Source organism: Cygnus olor, chromosome 13 (genome assembly GCF_009769625.2).
Source record: "Cygnus olor isolate bCygOlo1 chromosome 13, bCygOlo1.pri.v2, whole genome shotgun sequence".
In the NCBI taxonomy this organism is placed as follows: Eukaryota; Metazoa; Chordata; class Aves; order Anseriformes; family Anatidae; genus Cygnus; species Cygnus olor.
The window spans coordinates 1,670,051-1,690,013 of NC_049181.1; the positions used below are offsets into that span (position 1 = coordinate 1,670,051).

Consider the following 19,963-nt stretch of genomic DNA (forward strand, 5'->3'; position numbering starts at 1 on the left):
CATTGCCTTCAAAGTGAGATTTCTGCTTCTCATTCTTGCCTCTAAAGTTCTTTATCGGAACAGAATAAAGAGCATCAAGCTAGTATTTTCCATATCCCAGATTTTCACTGCAGGAACCACGAGCACTGGGTTTGGCTGAAGTCTTGGCCTGATCCATTATTTATTTAGCTGTACTCATGTGTTATTTCTATGCTGTGCATGTTTTCCTTCAAAGTTTTCCCACAATGTTTTTTTCCTTTTAGTCACTACAGGATTCCTTAGAACAGGACCATCATTATGTAAGCTTTATCTTTGTTCTACGAAGATCGGGAATTTGGGAAAGAGCAAATCCAAAGGGCTATGCCAGGACAGAAATCAGCACGAGTACCTGCTGCGTCTCCCTGACAGGGACCAGCTCTCGGCCCTTCTGTATCTTCACAACCCCACCGACTGCTGCAGCAGCAGCAGTGTCCTAAGTCAGCCTTTTTTTTCCTCCTAAAATTTTTCCTTTTTTCTTTCCTAAAGTTTCTTGGTCCAAGGCAACATCAAGAGGACTCCAGAAACAAGATGCAGGACCTGCCTTTCCATGAAAAATGTTTCACACATCCCAGTCCTCTCCTCAAGACGAGGAAGAAAGCAAATCATGATGAAACAAAAGCTGCCTGCGCAGCCCATGGTGACAGCCACGGCGGTGATTCCCGCTCATGCTGGTTGTGTTTGAGGGCAGGCAGCAACACCACCCAGTTTCAGCTGGCAGTGAAAGTCATTTTCTTCTGAAAACCACTGCTGTGGCCTTAAAAAAAAAGAAACCTGCGGTAATTCCCCAGCGTAACAGATATGTTACTCCATGCCCTGGACTCTCTCCAGTTCTTTCATCTTATCAGCTTCAACAGGCTGATGATCTGCTGCGCGACAAGCCCTGGAAAACCCGATACCAGCTTTCTCTGATCTTACGACCAGAATTTCTCTGAGCAGATAAAAACCATTTTCCTCTCTGATGCCCTCGATGACAACAGCTACAGCTGTCCCAGCTCGCCCAAAGCCCAGTTCCACCAGCACCGGGTAGCGATGCTCTGGTCTCCTCCCTGCTGCAGAGAGGTGACATCAGGAAGGCTATAAAGTAACTCCCGAAGCCAAACTCACCTTTGTGGGTTGTGTTTGTAATCCCAGATGAGTTTTGTGGGTAACCCGAGGGATCCCGTGCATGGCCCAGCAGCAAGGAGCGCCAGCACAGTCAAAGGGAGGAACGGCAGCTGGCTGAGACGTGGATGCACAGGGGAGAAGCCATAGAGCAGGATGAGACCCGCGGTCCAGACTTACCTTCCTCCCCTACCTCGACCACAGCCTTTCTGTGCCATTAGTGTACTACCTGTCTCAAGCTATTTGCCCCAAACTCTGTCTTTGCCACAAAAAGAACCGAAGTAAGCTTGGCTGTGAATTAAGGATTTCCACGGGGATCAAATCAAGCCTTTCCTGCTTCCTTTCATAGGGAAAGCAAAACAGCAGCCCAGGAAATGGACTGGGGTGTTCCGGCCCCTGCCCATTCTCGGATTCTGTACACCCAGCAGTGGGGCTGGCCAGGCCCCGTAACCTGTCCACAATGCCTCTGCCTGGTCAGCCACAGCACCCGGCCAAAGCAGGCCCTCCAGAGAGGACGTGGTAAGCATTGTCAGCCAGAAACAAACAATTTACATTTATCTTCTCAGTATTTCTACTAAACAGGAGGGCTCAGCAGGAAAAGCATCCTGTGTGCAACCCAGGAAACTGCTTTGCAGGACACAGCTCAGGTCTGAAGCTCACCAAGGTGTATTTTTACAGTACTGAAGCTAGTCCTATTTTAATTACAATTACATTCAGGTCTGTTACGACTTCTGCAAACCAAACCTGTGCAATAGCTACACAGGTGCAGAAGAGGTGTGACAGCTGTTGCTGTAAAATAGGCGTTTAAGCTGCATCCACGCCTTTTCTCAGTTACAGCATCACTGCTGCAGACAAGAAGCAAAGGAACAGTGAGGGCTCATGCAAGAACCTGCAGCGCTGCTGCTACAGTGCTCTGGCACGAGCTGCAGTGTCGGGGACAGTTGGTCTGCAGCAGAAAGCACCACCTTGGCACTACCAGATTTCTTGGGTCACCTGGCACGATGCAAATCTAAGTCAAAGACCAGAGTGATCTGCCTCGTACAAAGCAGAACATTGAGATGTAGAAACAGATTAGAAACCTTCAATACATGACAGCTGTTTTGCTAACTGCATCCAAACTAAAGCCAACGACACACAGTTGGACCAACCCTACGGCTTATATTTATAGGGTAGAAAATGGTTACTTGAGGGTTCAGATTTGGGGTTTTGTCTGCATCGCTCTGATGTCTGCGCTGTCTCTGGCAGGTTCCCCAGAGTTGGATGTGGGCCCCGCTCAGCTCCTGGGCATTTATCAGCTCATCCACTGGACATTGCTTTGGGCAGCCTGTCTGTGGTGGGACTGAAAGATCCTCTGAGTCCCAAGCAACCCTCCAGTGAAGAGAAACACAGGAGATGCTCAAAATCTTGATGGCAAGCATCAGAGTGCAGGGTGGGCATGGCCAGCCAGGTCTCTGGCATGCAGAAGGGGACGGGGGAACAAGGACAGTGTCACCGCTGGAGTCCCTTGCATGCAGCATTAAAACATTTCTAGCGTTGAGAATTTCTGGTCAAACAAATGTGCTTCTGCATCACAAGTCTCATGTCTTTCAAGTTTGTGACTCTCTATCAAAATAAGGGTGAATGTGTTTGTGGGAAAGATGCGAGGGCACACACGAGGGCAGAGGGTGGCTATGGACACAGTTAGGAATTTCCTGGCTTGGGATTTACCCTCTCTGTATGCTCACAGGTGGCTGTGTGCTGCCAGGTTAAACCTGCCTACCCATAATTATATTATTGACGTAAAAAACGTTAAATGGGAACACAAAGAAATCTTAACAATGAGGGACAATGGCCAACTTTTTTAATGTTTAAGCAATCTGGGCATTAAATAGGCCTAAGTAACTCCCTTAGGACAATCGAGTTTCCCAAAAATATTTCTAGGGTTGCCAGTGAGTTTAACTACTGTGCAATTAGGTTGCTCTCTTAATTAACTGTTTTTCTATCAAAGTTATTTTTTCCATCTGTGTGGTCTCACTAGGAAACAATTTACTAATGTCTGTCATCTGCCCAAGCAAAATACATCTACTAATATGGGAATTGCATGGAGTAGCACAGAATTGCTTCCTCCTTTCATTCTTTTGGGCAAGAATAACACTCTAAATAGCTCCTCAGATCTTTTATTAAGGGAATAATAAATTATTCTTACCGTCAAGCGACTTTCCCCCATGCCAGCTAGAGATAACCAATGTCAATCTTTAATACAGAGAAGGCAGATTCCTGGCAAACAACGAAGGCAGTGACAGTAATTCATTTTGCTCTTTTTTTTTTTTTTTTCAGCTTCCTTCGGCAGCAGCAGGGTGGTTTCAGGTGATGGTTGAATGTACAATGATCGGGATGGGGACAAATTGTGGCACTAGTTCTGGTGCCTGCAGTGGGTTGGGGTTTCTTGCTTTGATGGAGCTGTCAGAGAGCACTGCCCAGCACAGGGTTCCCCAGCCATGCCTCCACGTGTGAGCTAAACTCTTGCAACCCCAAATATTCCTTTGGGCTTTTCTGGTGGTTCTGTGTTTACCTCCCACCAACACAACAAGCTTTTGCCCTGCTATTGTTTGCCACATAGGTGTAGAAGTTGGAGAAGACACGCTGCGGGTCAATACGCAGTCGATGGGACATGGGACAAGGCTGGGACAACGTTGCTCCCTGTACCAGTACGTGACGTGCCACGAAGGTGGTTGGTACGGGGTTAGAGAAACCGGCTGCTGCCCAGACTGACGCCTCCTCACGCCAGGACAGACGTCGCTTTTCCGTGCTGGCAGGAGGGCAGCGCGTCGCCAGAGACGGGGCCAGGTGTTGGCAGCAAACAGGACTTCTTATTATTCCATATCCCACAGGACTAGCCTTTGTCACTGCAGGCTGTCTGCCTTCTTAAGAGTAATTTTTGGAGGGGAAATATTGATGTTTGCATAGGAAATCTTCAGGCACATTTTTAGGACTAATTCAATTGAAGCCCAGCAGGACCCGAGCAAATCTTCCATTTCTTGCTGCTGTTAGGAAACAGAAATCTCATTCTAATGAACTCAGCCATTTGCAACGTGTCCAGACCTCGAGGGATGTTTTCAGTTAACAACTGAATTTTCAGTAGCAGTGGATCTTCATTCTTTACTCAATGATAATTCACTATTCCAGTTTATGAGCCTGAACAAAACACAATTTTCTTTAAAAAGTAAACAAAGCAAAACAACCCCCAGATATCAGGAAAAACAAACAGAAAATCTCAACCTCAAACCAACGTAGACTTGGGAAACAACTAATGCCAAACTTACAAATGTATTTGCAAATATTTTCTTCTACTGTAGCCTCAGTCACTGGAAAATAACTTCCTTTTCCCTCAAGGGAAAACTGAAGTAGGATTCATATTAAAGGGAAGCACCACAAGTGTTTTCGGAGGAACCGATTCCCAAAGGAAGTCTGGAGGAGCAACACGTTTGTTCTCCTAGCACTCAAGGACAACAGAGGACACATTTCTGGGAAATGGTGTTGAACACACTCCAGAACAGTAGCAGCAACCACACGTCCACACGAGAGCCTCCCGTCGGCTTCCCGGATGTCCTGCCCCATGGGAGCCCACCAGTGTCTGCAGATGTCCAGTATGCACTGGTGCCAGTGCTGCAAGGGACTGGCATGGAAGGGGAACCACCCAAGTGTGTCCCAAGTCTCGCCAGTCCTGGAGATTACTGAATTTTTGCACATCCCTTTGCCTGTACCAGGGCAGGTGATGGGATGCCCATTGCTGGTACCAGCTCCTCCCCCGCCTGGTGGCTCCACACGTAGCTGCTGGCTGTGTAGCAGCCCCGTGATGCCCGGCCATACCAAAACAAAGGGCAGTGGAGCAGAGAGGGCAGATGTTTGCGGGAGCATAGAATTGGGGTGAGCATCACACACACAGACTAGAAGAGCAGTGCCTTCCTGGGAAGAGAAGCAGGCTTAGTTTCCAGCGTGACTCAAAATGCAGGTGTCCTTGGACCACTCGGAAACACACAGCAGTGCTGCTGTGGGACGTGAATATTGCTTGGGTGCAGTTTCATTTACTGTGAAGCAGAGCTCAGTTCCTGGCCATGTTACTACAGAAATGTTAACAAAGTAAATTCATGGAGCGTGGAGCGAGAAGCACGTGTGGTACATGCTAAGAAACAGACAGAGGTGGTGCATTGGGTCTCTCTCTGTATACGTATAGCAAATGCTGTCTTCTTGCACTCAGAAGAAACTAGTTGAAATACAAAAGACATTATGAAATATGTGCTGGAAATAGTGCTGCTCTGCCCCAGAGGGGAAGAGCACCCAGTGCCCAGCCAGGCAGCAGGGAAGGCCTTGGGCACGCACACAGGGAGTTTCTTTCACTGCTCTGAGATTGGTACTTGGGTTTCTGGGGTGAAGCAAGTCAAGGAGCAGACCAGTCACCCCCAGTGACACAGCTCGCTCCCATTTCCCTCTGTGAGGGAGGGCCGAGGGCAGAGCAGCTCTTGTGGCCATGTGTGCTTCCAAGGGGCACCTCAGTGCTGCTCCAGTGCTTTGGCTGGCTGTTAGAAACAATATCACATATAGGATGCATATAGGGTGCAGCTTCAAACCCATGAACACAATTCTTACTGAAAGACCGCAGACAAGAGCTCACCACCCTCTTTTGTGGCAAGCTGGGGGATGTGGATGTGGTTTTCTGTGTCGTCACGTGCTTCACACTCCGTATCTCTTCTCAGGTGTGAGGAACTGGATGGTCCCACACCATCTGGACAGCATTTAGTTTTCTACAGAAAACAACCAGCACAGGCTGAAAAACAAACCACCAACAATAAAACAGGGCCAGCAAAGTCTTGGGACAGGGTCATGAGGAAAGGAAGGTATCGGAACAGTCTGGAAGGAAACTGGAGGTCTCGAAAGACTTTTGGTCAGATTATTTATGAAATGTAGGAAGTATGAGAAAAGTAAAACTTTGTGTATCTTGGCCTGAGGTTGAAAAGGAGACTTCCTTATCCATTCTTGCAGACGATTATGCTTTTGGTTGTAATTTTTCTGGAAAATCTGGTAAAAATTCACCATATAGCCTTCCTGATTTTCCTATGCATCTCATCCCAGGTAACAAGGTCAAAACATTTGGCCCTATTTATGTTATAGGCGAGACTCAAAGAGTAAGCCTATAAATCTTCATGTATGTGGTAGGTACAAAAACCTAGAAAAAAAGAAAGTTAAAAATAAAGGGAGAACATAGAATAAGAATAAATGATACTTCAGATAAATGAAGGCAAGTAACAAGGGGACACTTAACAAGCAAAAACGCTATTTCCAGTAGGAAGATCTAGACTGGGCCTCAAGGAAATGAGGAGAAGTCATTAGGGGACATTAAAATCTAATCAAGACAAAGTACTGGATGAGTAACAGCAGTGAAAAAGAACCTTCTGCGTTGATGGGATGTAATAAATTCCTTTAAAGTCAAATATAATTTTATGATTTGATAAGCTAAGTAGCAATGTTATGCTGTGGTGTATTAAAGGTGTAAAGAACACTGCTAATCACGTACAGAGCTGGCCAGAGCTCTCAAACAAGGGTGTAACACAAAATAAACAGGTTATGGAAAAATGCTGGGAACCATCTCCTACTGCACAAATTGTTGTGAGCTGGCTTATCGGGGCTGCTGCATACCTTGTGGTTATGTCAGGGAGATGGAGGTGAGTTCAGAGGGGAGCCCCGCAAGCGAGCGCTTGTCAGGAGCAATTAGTAAGGCAGGTGGGGATTAACTGGGGGAGCTGCCTACAGCTTCCCCGTGGTGGGTCCGTCTCCTCCCAGCCCTGCAGCAGCGGGATGGAGAGGGGCACAGCTCAGCCCCAGAGCCCTCATCTCACCCCTGCCGTGCCCCTCTGTACCAGGGTTTTGCAGGGCGGGCACAGGCGGGGGAAGCACTCTGATGAAACGGGTCATGCCCCGGAGAAGCAGAGGGTTTTGCTTTATCTTTTCCGGGGGTGGGCTAATATTATGAAATTTCAAGCTGCTGAGAAAGCATGTGACTCTCACAGAATTTATGCTCTCGCAGCTGACAATTTTGTTTTATCATCCTGACAAGCAAAATAACCAAATATTATAGAAATGGTAGCTGTAAAAAAAATTAAAAATCACTACAGAGAGCCTCTGGGCAAAAGCTAACTCATCCTTATTAAAATCAAATACAAAAATAAATATAAATCAAAATGTATATAATTTAATCAGAAGTCGAATTCCTTTTTTCGGGGACTTTCTGTGGCTTTGGTGAATGCCCTCTCCCCAGTACCCCGCTGCAAACCCATGGCTGCAGCTGCCTGCGAGCATGCAGGCAAACGCAGGGCCCCGTTCTGGCCAGATCTGGGCTGTAATTCTTGGGGTTTCAGCCGCTTTATCCCCCCTCCTACAGCTTTCTGTGGCTTGGAGGAGTGGTGAGGGGAAGGGTGCTGCCAGCAGAGCTGGTACCAGGCTGGCAAGCTCAGAAAGCAAGGCAGCTTTCATTTCTGCCTTTAATTCCCCGCTTTGATGTGATGACTCTGAGCAGGAGATCGATATTCGAGATCAGGTCGGGAGCTATGGTGTTGTGCTCACGTGTGTACAAACACATGGGTCTGCTATTCCTCAGGATATCTGCAGGACCCTGCTCTGCTCTCCCACTGCAGTGAGACCCCGTGGGAAGCCTGCCCGGTACTGAAACGCTGACAAGCTCAGCTTAACCCACGTCACCCCTGGAGAACAATAGGGGAAGGTTGTGCCAACGTCATCAGCACCAAACCCGGGTATCCCCAGCAACACCAACACAAACACCCATTGGGATGGCCCGGTCCTGCTCTGCATGCCGAAGGACACCGCTTCTATACTCAGAAGAAACTCATTTTTTTACTCACGGATAATCTACGATAGCTCATGCGACACCCAGACAAACCCAAGCTCTCATCATAATCCGCTCCAGATGTTGCGATGTAGTTGAGGAAGTGTCTGGGACTCCTCTACCACACAGGGCATCAATTTTTCCAGACACTTGAAAGTTAATAACTGTCATAATTCAGGCGAGCAGTTCTTGTGAAACCAGCTCTGGGGATGGTGCCTAGCCAAACAAATCCTGTTGGCGTAGCCCAGTGCTCTGACGTGGTGCACTATGCACGGGGCTATATATAAAAACCAGGAAGCAATCCAAGGGAAACGGCACACTTAGCTCTGCTGCAGACCATACACAGCATACAGTGATGGAGAAAGCTATTTCTGGCTGCTTTTTCCAGCAAATGTAAGTATTTTTGCTTTTAAACTAAGTGAAAGCTAACATACTTCATTACAGTCAGGGTATTCGGTGGTAATTTGGGTTTCAATGTTGTTCTCCTCTTCTGTATGTTCTCTGACACAATTCCAAGAAGAATTTTGAAAGGAACTATTTGTTTAAGAGTAGGAGATATTTTATGTACCTCTCAGACTACAATGACATAACCAAGACCGTTGAGGAGCTATTGTTAACTGGAATTTGTAAATTGTCTCAGGAGAACAATGTCGGTACAGATAAAAACCAGCACAGATGAAAATGCTAATTCAGGAAACCTGCCATGGGTTTGAGCTGAGGCTGCTACCTGGAGCAGGACTAAACAGAAGCTGTCTAAGTGTCACTGTCCACACGCAGCAACCCGCCTGCGGATGACCTGCAACTAAAACCGCAAGAGGCTGCTTTGAAAACCATAAATAAATAGATGACTCGGCTCAGGTTGCCTTCTTTGCCGGTTCTGGCCATTGTGGCAGGACGGGGGCAGCCATTCTGGAAGCAGCCCCTGTGCCCGTTTCCCTCTGGCCCCATCCCAGGCCTGATCCCACCTGCCTGGCACGGACAGAGGAGGGTCTGGTGATGGAGAGCAGCTGCTCTGCGCTCCCCATGGTCCTCTGCGGGCCGGCAGGGTTTGCCAGCTGGGGGAAGCTCTTTTATCTTATATGAGGGCTGTGGCTGCCTACTGATAAGGCCAGGACCTCAGCAATGAGGGCTGTACCCTAAAAACTATCCTTGGTGCCTGTGGGCAGCACTCTCTCCTTCCCCTAAAACCTAGCCCATGCCCACTCAGCATTCAGGAGGGCGCACACCAGCAGGTACCAAAATTGTGCTGAGGGCCATTGAAGCTCTAAATGCAACTTAATGAAGGTCCAGTGCCAGGAATGTCTCCTAGCTCTGCTTAATTTACTAGAGCAGATGTATCCAGACAGCGTTTAGAGCAAGTACTGGGACCTGGGATGCTCTTTTCCCTAGGAACTCCCCCCAGCTACCCATATCTGGTCCCCGAGCCTTTCCTAATCCCTGCCCAGGCCCAGGGTGTCAGCTGTTTTCCTGTGCTGTGCCCAGATTCCTTAGGTGGTACGAAAAGCGTCCCCGCCTCAGGACAATCTGCAGCCTGCTGGTCGGGACACTGCTGAGAGATAAACATCTCAATCCCCTGCGGCAAAGGAGGAAATCGAACCTAGTTCTGCTGCATTCTGGGTGGGAGCTTTAACCACTAAATCATAGCATGAAAGGGGTGGAGGGAAGGAGCCACAGCAATGATCCCATCTCCTGAAGCAGCCGTTCCCTGACAGGAAGGACACCATGGACACGTCTTGAACAGAAAGTGGGAAGGCATCATCCTTCGGGAAACTCCAGTTCCTCTGCAAAGTGCTTTGTGACCTTACCTGAAATGTTGGCAGCGTTACGTAAATCACCAAAGCTTTCAGGAAGGGAAGATGTGAAAAACACTTTGAGCTCCTGAGCATCTGGACCGGCTGCTTCTGGGCATGTCCTCCGGCTGTACCGGCTGCTCAACATCCTTTTCCAGTACTCGTCATTGCGACAGTCTGTGGCTCATCACCAAGACCTGGGGTGCAAGATAGGACCCAACGCCCAGAAGCTCCATGTTAAAATGTTCCACATGGCCGTGATGAAGATCTGTTGTAAATTCATACTTTGGTGTCTTCTTCGTTTTGAACTTCCATGAAAAAAAAAAAAAAAAGATGGAGGAAATAAATGAATGGACAAGCTCACTGGAGCAATCTGGTTTTATCAGCATGGCAAACTTCCTCTTGATGCAGTTTATTTTCCAGTGAAGTTTTATTTCCACATTTTACAAAGATGTAAAAGCCCGAAGTTAATGAACTGCACATTTTCTTCACTCTTTCAGCTGCTCAAACCAGTTTAGATTTGTTTACTACTCTTCATCTGGGAATCACAGCCTTGAGTTTAGCTGAAGTCTTGTGGCCAGCTATGTTGTTCTTCAGCACGCAGCAGCCTGGGTGAGGTTATGTGTACTTTCCACCATGTGACAATTCATGGCAGTGACCAGTTGTCATAATATGAGCAAAGATCTTTGAGGGAAATCATTTGTCTGCTCAAAAATCTACTTAATATTAAAATATACAAAAAAATAGGCTGCAATCCAAAAAAGGGGAAAATGTTCTTAATAATACCTGTTCAAACAAGGAGCAGCTTGCTTGAATAACAAGATAAATCAGAATTCAACTGCACATACCACAGCTTGGCTTTCCTCCATTCCTAGCCAGGGAGAGGTACAAGCTTTCACACTGTGGATTGGGATGGTTTGTTCCAATAGTAGATCTTCATTTCATCAATGCTCTCTATCCAAACAAATGGCCAAACCAGTGCTCAGAGATTAACCTTTCTCTTCACCTCCTCTTTCATCAGCAGTGAAGCAAAGCCACTTCTTTGTAAGTTAGTCTACAGTAAAGGGACTGAACTGTCAAAGGGCTTTGTTTTAATGGAAAGAACAGTGAATAACAGAAAGGTTTTGCTTTTTACAGAAATTGAAGAACCATTTTTTTCTAGTTATTCACTGTGGCAAAGTAGGGTAAGACGAACTGTATCACAATTCAGATGGAGTAAAGCACTAAATTTTTCCTACTTCTTTGGAAAAGGATTCCACTAACAAGTTGGCTCAGATATATAAAAGAAGACAAAAGGTGCATATGAATTTTGGATGAGTCAAACTGGTATAAACCGAGCCTCAACAAGCAACAGGAATCCCACCCTTAAAAAAGCTGGCTTGAATAGTACCTTTCATAGGAATTACGGAATTATCGCTTTTGCATCATCTCACCAAAACAAAAAAAAAAGGCAAGAACTAAATCAGCCACACGGACCTGTTAGGTAACTCTGCAGGAAAAGCTTTGTAGTACAAGCTCCAGGGTGCTTATATTAGGAATACCAGGAACTTACATAAGGAGATAGGTGCTAAAGTATAGAAGAGATGGCATTGTTACATTTAGCTAAATCTGTGGTCACCTCACCAATGATCTAATTTTAGAGCCACTACTCAAAATAAAAGGGAATAACTGTCAAAGTTTTGTGAGAACAGAGTCTGGATAAAGATGGGTTTGGAAGCATTACAGCAAACAACTGAGGCACAACTAAACGATGAACTCAAAACACAACACAAACAGCCTTGTAGATGACTCAAACAAAATTGTTAGTGTAACTATAACAGCAATATTATTTTAATGATTGGAAATAGTGCTTTCTGAGCAAAGAGTACATTGCTGTGGCCCAGGGTGTCCTCAACAAATAAACGTTCAGGTGTGACACGAGCCGTAACTTTAATATTATCTGAAGAGATGGTTCTTGACAAAATCGACATTATTTCATTTGTAGGTAGGGGTTATTAACGTTTGGTAATCTAAATGCTTTTCAGTGACGTGAGAAATAGGGCTGAGAGGCAGCTGAAGTCCATCGGCCTACCAGCAGATGTCTGTTCCTCCCTGTACTCCTAACACCCACCCAGTGTGCTCCTGAACACTCCCAATGATGGAGGGTCCACGATTTCTCATGACAAACTATTCCAGAGCTCGATCATCCTTCCTGTTAATACTCTCCTTACTTGTGATCTGAATTATCTTAACGTAAATTAAACAAATGAGCGTCTCCTGTAATCCAGACTGCGCAACCCCGACTCCCTTCCCTCTGTATCATGTTTTATCTCTCTCATCACTGTCTTCAATCTCCTTGAAACACCGTCAGCAATCAATACTCTCTTGAACTGCTGACCTCAAAACTGGTTTCAGCGCTTCAGTCAAGACTTAACTTGTGCCAAGCAAAACTGAAGACTCATCCCATGTATTTCCAGACACTGTTCCTGCCTGTGCATCACAGGATGGTCCCTGCCTTTTCCCAGCGCGAGCGTTGCTGACACGAGCTGTGGGTGTTGCAACCACCACAAGGTGCAGGCTGTACCGATAACCGCGTGTGTCGGCACTGCCGCCTACGGCAGCCGTCCTCCTCCCCGGGCTTCTTCCCTCTCCCTCCCACACCTCCGTTCCTCCTCTCGCTCACCACGTCGCAGGCACCAGCTCTCGTCTAGACCTGAAACTGTACTTGCAGATTCGTGGTAACAGACTTAATAAGCAAACTTAATAAGCACAAACTCTAATACCTGTTGTAGTTGATGAGAACGCACAAAAGGACAGATGTCTGCAAGATCTTCTGATACAGCATCCCTTCCATCTCTGATAATTAGCCTCTTCTTCTTTTCCCACCTTGCTGTGCATGACTTAATTGTTGTTTTGTCTAGTCCACATTAGTCCTTAGCTTGTTCCTTTGTAGGAATGCTTCATGAAGCAATATTGGAAGTCTTAATAAAATTCAAGACATATAATGCTTGCTGATTGTTTTCTCCCCCGTGAGATCTATTATCCTTCTACAGAAGGAAGCTGAGATCATGTAATAGGCTTTATCTGTGAGAAAACCACATTATTCTTCCTTATGTACACTCTATTTCTTAGATAACAATGCGTTTGATTATTTCAGTCATTTTCTGGGAACTAGCTCCTCTTGCTCTTCCCTTTGAAAGTCAGGGACCACCTTTGCTATTTCATGTTTTCTGGGGCTTCTTTAATTTTTCTTTTAAGATTTCCCAGTGATATTATGTTGAATTATTGACCCAAAAAGGCAAACAGAAAAAAAAAAAAAAAGCTTTCGTAATGAAAGTAGCCCTCTTCTGACCTTAATTTTCCCAGTAACAGTCAAGTCATTCCAGTTCCCTGAAATGACCCCTGCAATAATTACAAGAAAACGCTGTAATTCCCAGGTTTTATATGCAATTTATTTAATAATTGATGAGCTGTGAGGATTTCACATACTGAATGACTCTGAAGCTGGGTAACCGACCAAAGCCGCAATGATGCTGGATTGTGCAGGATGCCAGCCGGTGCCTGTACCAAAGCAGGTAATATAATGCTAATTTTCTGCAACGTATTCCACTCATCTTACATGTAATCAACTTTTTTTATATGCATTCCAGGTATTCTTCCCTGACTAGTATTTCTATGGAGAGAGACCACATGAAAGATCTCAGAAGATACCTGGTACTTAAATATATCCAATACCTTGTCCTGTCTTCTTCAAATGCTGTCAGCACCCTTCTGGGCTTGCTGGGCAGCTTGTACGTGACAATCATCCTGCAGTCTGCAAAGGTTTCATCCAAGTCCACCACAGTTCTCATCGCGAGTCTAGCAAAAGCAGACATCCTGGTTTCTGTTAGTGTTGCTGCTGAAATGGTCGCGTGGACCTTTGATGTTGCTATCTCATCTCCAGCATTCGCCTCGGCCCTGCTGCAGAACCTGCTCACTGCAAACGCACACATCAGCGCCTTGCTGCTGAGCTGCGTTGCCCTCGAAGCTTACTTGATCACCTTCTTCCCCACAGAGTCTCGCCATCTGCGGACAGTGAAAAATGCCCGACGGACTTCCAGGATCATCTGGCTCTTGGTAGCCGCCGAGTGCATCCTGTTCCAGACGGATGACCTCCTGAAGGCCGGCAGCGCTCCTGCTCCCGTCTGCAGCCTCTTGGTGTTTCATTTCTCCAGCAGGGCCGCAGCCCTTCTCAGGTCCCTCAGTTACTTCCTGGGCATTCTTCTAAGGATTGTCAACGTGTACTTCTACTACAAAATATTTTTCAGCATGTCCAACAGATCTACACTAAAAACAAAGTAGTGCATATTGCCAGAGAAGGCAGTGCTGTGACACCAAACAGAAGACGCTTCAATGCAAGCTCCAGGTATTGGTTTGAAAACCATTTTGCTGTGGCTGTTTGTGCTAGCAGCCTGAGCACAACGCGGTCCCGCTTTGCATGTTCTCAATCTAGAGTTTGTTCACTGTGCAGGTGAAACAAATGACATTTCATTCAGGGTTGGGAGAAGTGAAAAAATCCAAGTATTTTTATATAAAAAGGGTGCTTAGAGGCTTACTCAGGGATCTGTTGAGCCAAGAGCTGTATAATTGTACACTAAGGACATTGCCTATGTCCTAAAATCTCGCTAACCCAGGTGAACCACTGGGACCAGCAGGTAGGATCAAAAGACAAGGCGAGCCCCAAGCTGAGCTCATGGGCTCGTCCCATGGCCAGCATCAGCCCCGCCATGAGAGTTCGCAGGACAGAGCGAGGCAGAGCTGCCACCTTGGTGTGCCCATGGAGCTGCTCCTGGGAGGTGACCACAGCAGGGTAGTGCCTGGCACATCCCCAGCCAGAAATGCCAGAATGCAACCGTTTGCTGCAGCCCTACAACTGGAGAGAGGGCTTGAGAAAAACCCCGTGCTGAGGACTCCGTGTCCTGTACCCGGAGGGAGCTGGGATTTTGGTGGCTGTGGTTTCTGAGGCAGAGAAGGACACACAGGGGTTAGCAGAGGTGTTCCAGGCCCCTTGGGGGTGCGGAAGAGCAGGGCCATGGGTGCTCCTCTGACCACGCTGAAGCTCAGGTGGATGTGTGACAGAGCTGCTACCCGGCTGTGGTGATTCCTGGGGTCCCCTCGAGGCACTGGGAGGTTATCAGCGAACATAAAGTACCCCAGCTACCTCGGATGCTCCCTGACGCACAAAAGCACACAGCTATGTCCTCCTGCACTGTGTGGGAGATGGCCTCCAGCTTCAGAAAGGTTTTAAATCATCTGAGAATGCCTCCCGGTGTTGCCTTGCCTTCAGTATCTATGCCTCAGTTTCCTCGTCTGTGTGGCGGGGATGGGGATAACTGCATTTTGTCCCCCCTCAAGGGGGCCGAGAGATTAAACTTCTGCGGCATGTTCTGCAACCCAGGGATCATAAAAGGTGGAAAGAAAAGCGAAATAAGCCCAAATTAACGTATTAATAGCCCAAATGCTGCATAGAGCCTCCCTCTGCCATGTTTCCAGACATTCACCTTGCCAGCTTGAACACAGCAGTAAAACTCTGCCTACCTGAGAAGGAAAAGACCGTGGGGCACAAAGCCCAAGTGCAACGGATTTTGGTTCCAAGCTGCCCCCCTCCAGGCTGTGTTAGGTCCTCACACGCAAACCTGTACCCGTGAGTACCTGACGTGCCCCACTAGCACCAGCTCCTGGACAATTAGACTGTTAGGGCTGAAAACTGGATCTGTGGGCACTTTTCTGAGTGGCCTGTGATCCAAGGCGACAGGAGGCCCAGGAGCTGTCAATTAGAGATGAGACTTCAGAGAGACAAAGCAAGCAGCGAGTGCGGAGGAGTTTCCTGCTCTGCTCCTCTCACCAGCTAGTTTCTAAATTTCGCAATCACACTCTCTGTACTTGGTCTCAGAAATGTTTTTTTTTTTTTTTTCCCCCTCCTTCACCACAATAAACTTGATCCTCCCTGCTTCCGTTCCTCCTTCTCTTTGCGTTTCTTCACGATCCTTGTTACACTCCCTGAGAAAGGGCTGGATCATTGCTTCTACGTCAAAAATCAAACAGTAATAATGTGGATGCACTTGGCTGGCTCTAAGAGGCAAAAGTACTGAGCTCTTACCTACAACTGCTGAAATCTTTTAAAATTGTCTAATCAGGTTGGCTGCAGTAACAGATTAAAAAAAAAATAGAAGAAGAAAAAAAAGATGAATATTTTTATTATGGAAATTCACAGAAGTTTGCTGTGTACGTGCAGTTATTTATGATAAATATTGGTGGTGTCAGAGCTCCTGTCCGCAGAGATGTGGACAATGCAGGGCCAGAAGAGAGTGAAGAGTGCCTGACATGTTTCTCAGAGGGCTCAGAGGAAGCACTGCTGAGGGCTGGCTATCGAGCAAAAGCAGAACAGAAACATAATCAAGTCACTTAAAAAACTTTGATGCAATCCCTTAAACTAGGATGTTGCCCAACAAAGCCGATTTCTTCCGCAAGAAGGACATATTAATAATTAGAGGTACTGTGACGTGTTTGTATTTTGAAAGCCTGAAGTACTACTTTCATGAAAAACTAAATGCTACCTGAAGTGCCGTAATAAATAAAGTTTTGTTTGTTAAAGCATACGCATTATTTATTACAAATGCGCATTCTTTCCAAGGATCTTTCACCACTACACTTCCAGCGTTTCCTACAAAAGCCCAAGCAGATGCCTGACCAATCACCAGTGGATTGGAGCTTTTCTTTTGCTGTATAAGGCTTACAGCTTTTTTAATCTTTGAATTCATCACTTGGTTCGAGATTTTTTTTCTTGCTTGGCTTTTGCGACAAGTGCCTTTGCCCTCAGGACAATCTTTTTCTTAAGAAGTTAATGAAAGCAAATGCTGAGAACGACTTGGCTTAGACAGCGTGTGAAAACAAGGTAATCACAGTAAAACACATCAGATATCGTTCTGGCATCTGGGAACTGGGATCCCAATTGACGAAGCTGCACGTGCACAAGCATTTGCGGTGGTTGGCACTTTCTTTTGCTCTTGCCGGGGGGACATGGGTCCACGGAGCTTTTAGCAGCCCTTTTACTAAAGTGGCTTTAGCTCAGTGCTGTTTTCCCTGCCCAGGAGGAAAATGGGCAATGGGAAACCATGCTGCCTGCCTGCTTTACTGTCCTGTGGGGGCCAGGCTGTGGCTCTTTGAGGCTGCACGGTTCATTTATCAGGCTGCAGCTCAGCATCTTTGGCCACACACCATTCCCTCTCCTTGGCTGGGTGGTTGGTTGCCCTGTCTGGATTCCTGCAGCTCTCCAGCCTTGCCCAGATGCTCCGTCAGGAGACAGGTGATTATAGCAAGGGGAAGCCCTTTTCTGATCACTGCAATATTTTTTTTTCTTAAGGTTTTAAATAATTCTTTTTCTCTCCGGACATATTGGCAATGATTAATAAAGCAGTTATTGCAGTAGGTTCATCTCCTGGATGTCTACTCTGCGTCCAATACATTCAGTGTCAGTCACGGCAGTGTTTAAATAACAGCAAAAGGAGGCTGTCCTAACTAACTGCCCATCTCCCCATCTGCCACAGCAAGGGAACGACCAGCAGCTGGCACTCCTGGCAGCTTTAGAAAATGAGAGAACAAAATGGAAGTACTTGTGGGCGCAGACAAGAGCCAGGACCCCCCGTCAGGGAGCTCTGCCATGCTGTGCTGTGCCTTTCCTATTTGTCTTCTCAGTCTTGCCTCAAGATCTTCTGCATAGGAAGCACCTAGGCAATGAGTTTATCCTAGCGGCTCAAGCACCAGGACGTGCTTTTCATCTGACTGTGAGGTCAGGTTTTAAATAATACCATCCACTTGTCTCTGTTGTGCTTTGAGCACCAAAGCAACTGTTATTCTAACATTCAGAAACGTCAAGAACTCACATGCTCTGGAAAAAGTGAATCATTTAATACAAGACACTCCACAAAATGGTGACTAAACAGAGCTGAGTCTCTCTTACTGTGCAAAATGAGACTTCAAGAAATTTCTTCTCCCTTCCAAGTGACTCATTTCCACCGTATAAATGAGCATTTCACTAATCTTAAGTAAGCTAAAACCCAAAAGGATGTTAGCTGATGTTAATACTACAGCACTGCCTTACAAAAGCAAAGGAATCAGTAATGGTTTTCATCTTTCTGAAGCATGTCTGAACATGGTTTGTGTCCCAGAATATTGTGTTGGATACATCTTCAGGACAATTTCTAATTTCTGGGGAGTTATTGATGGAGATCTGCCCAAAAATACAAATAAAACCAGGTTATCTCTGGTAGAGCCTGAGTGATCTGTTATCCTGCTGCCTGCTCTTGTGCATATTAAGGAGCAGTGACCTATTTATCGATCCTTTGTATTCAAAACCTGAGGAATATACACATAGAAACAAGTAATCCCATGGCTCTCAGATTTTATTGCATTCTCTGCTAACCACACACCCCTCGAAAGGCAAATGAATCCCTCAAATAAGCTTCAACAAGAGAAACATATCATAAAGAAAAATGCAGATTCCTAGGGCTGTCGTCATTCTGCAGAAGTAACCTCAGGCCCCATAACCACGGCTGCTCCTCCTGCTCTGATTGCTGCGCCTCTGCCACGATGGGTTCGCAAGAAAAAAACCCTGAGAGGTGAAGAACACACCACAGCCTGGGGGGATTTCCTTGTCCATGGTGAAGTCCGAATCTGTTCACCAAAGCTGAGACGGGGGTACAATAAAATTTCAGGGACTGAATTTGCTTAGCCAAGGTCCAAAGAAAAGTTGATTACCTTACCATGGTCAAACGCGGCAAGATTTTTATTAGTGAACCTTTAGACCACATTTGACTCCTCTTGAGGCAAATAGGGACACTGAGAAAACCCAAAGGACAGTGAGACGCTGCCACACACTTGTATCTCCTGTCCTAAATCTAAGCAACCAAAAGCAAATTCATGTTCTGCTGTTGCACGCTTACCAGCGGTCTGTCTACATCTCCTCCACTTCTGATCACCTTCTCAAGTGTAGAGGAAACAAACCTTACACAGGATGATAAAACTGATAAATAGAAAGCGTTTCCTTTCCCCTGTCAGCAGAAAGCCACCAGGGAGCTCGAGAATCCAGGGTCTACACGTAGACTCGGTGCAAATTTGGCTGCTGAGTGAGAGGAGCCCCCTTCCTGTTATTGAAGGCTGAAGTGTCTGAAGTGTTGCTTTCTGCATGCCCTTCAGCCCATGGTCTGAAGTGAGTCCTCAAGGGGATGATGAGTCTGTAGCTTTTCCCTGCATTGGTGTGTCCTTTGTGCCACCAGGAGCCACCGGCAGCGTCCCTCCCGTGGGCTGGGCTTTCCTCACGGCGACCAGGCTGCAGCAGAGGGAGATGCTTCACAAGGAAGCTCTGTCCTCTGGGGCAGCACTTTGGGCAGCGGCCCAAATTACCCATGGTTTTGCATGGCTGGAATCCCCAAATCGCTTTGTGGTTGATGACAGATCCTGCACTCCCTTCGTTTACATCTTCAGATAAGTTTCTAAATCATTGCAAGAAAGGGGATTTCTCCACAGCCCTGCTAATAGACACAGGCCTTTTTTCCTTTGCACTTGAAGTACGATTCCCTTGGTGGCCTGAGCTGACGATCAGCCCCTTTGGTCACTCACATAGCGGTGTCAGTGAGGTCAGGGTGCTGTCTGCAGGTCTGTGTTTGTCAGGAGCTCGGGGAAATTTTCTACAGTGAAAACCAACAGCATGCACTCCCCTGGCTTCATCAGCACCGCGGACACTGCTGTTGCCCTGGAAGCTGAGGAAATTCAGCTCGTCCTCTCCTCTCCCCGACCGCAGAAGCCTTTTGTGGGATGCCGAGGAAGGAAGACCTTCCCCATACCTATGGGAGAGGGAGGGCAGGACGCAGCCTGGTGCCAAGCAGGCGTTTACACGGGGTACTCGTCCAGCTGCCAGACCTGCAGCTTGGATGTGCTGGATCTTAACACCAAATGCTTGCAGATGCAACAGAAACCACCATTTTGGGCAGTCTGAAATCCTTCCAGAGCTCTAAAGAAGTGTTGCGGTGCTTTTAAGGGCTTTTCCAAGTGATGTGTAGCCCAGGTGAATGGCAGGAAGTCCATGGTAGATCTTCTGGAAACTAAGAAAAAGGTGGCCAGGCGTGAAGGCAGCAGTGGTTGGGGAAGGTGCTGTTAACAG

General features: G+C 46.7%; 1 protein-coding gene across 1 annotated transcript; it reads left to right on the plus strand.

Moving 5' to 3' along the window:
• The first annotated feature begins 8,299 nt into the window (after positions 1 to 8,299).
• LOC121077188 (G-protein coupled receptor 183-B-like) lies at positions 8,300 to 16,393 on the plus strand. The gene is made up of 2 exons (XM_040572168.1): positions 8,300 to 8,389; positions 13,416 to 16,393. The coding sequence occupies exons 1-2, from the start codon at positions 8,352 to 8,354 to the stop codon at positions 14,104 to 14,106; spliced, it is 729 nt and encodes a 242-aa protein (XP_040428102.1). The 5' UTR covers positions 8,300 to 8,351; the 3' UTR covers positions 14,107 to 16,393.
• The last annotated feature ends 3,570 nt before the right edge of the window (positions 16,394 to 19,963 follow it).

Bases quoted from the DNA above. Each gene is read 5' to 3' on its own strand.
- LOC121077188 (XM_040572168.1), top strand. From the start codon at position 8,352: ATGGAGAAAGCTATTTCTGGCTGCTTTTTCCAGCAAAT. The intron at 8,390-13,415 runs GTAAGTATTTTT...TATGCATTCCAG, and splicing joins GGCTGCTTTTTCCAGCAAAT to GTATTCTTCCCTGACTAGTA.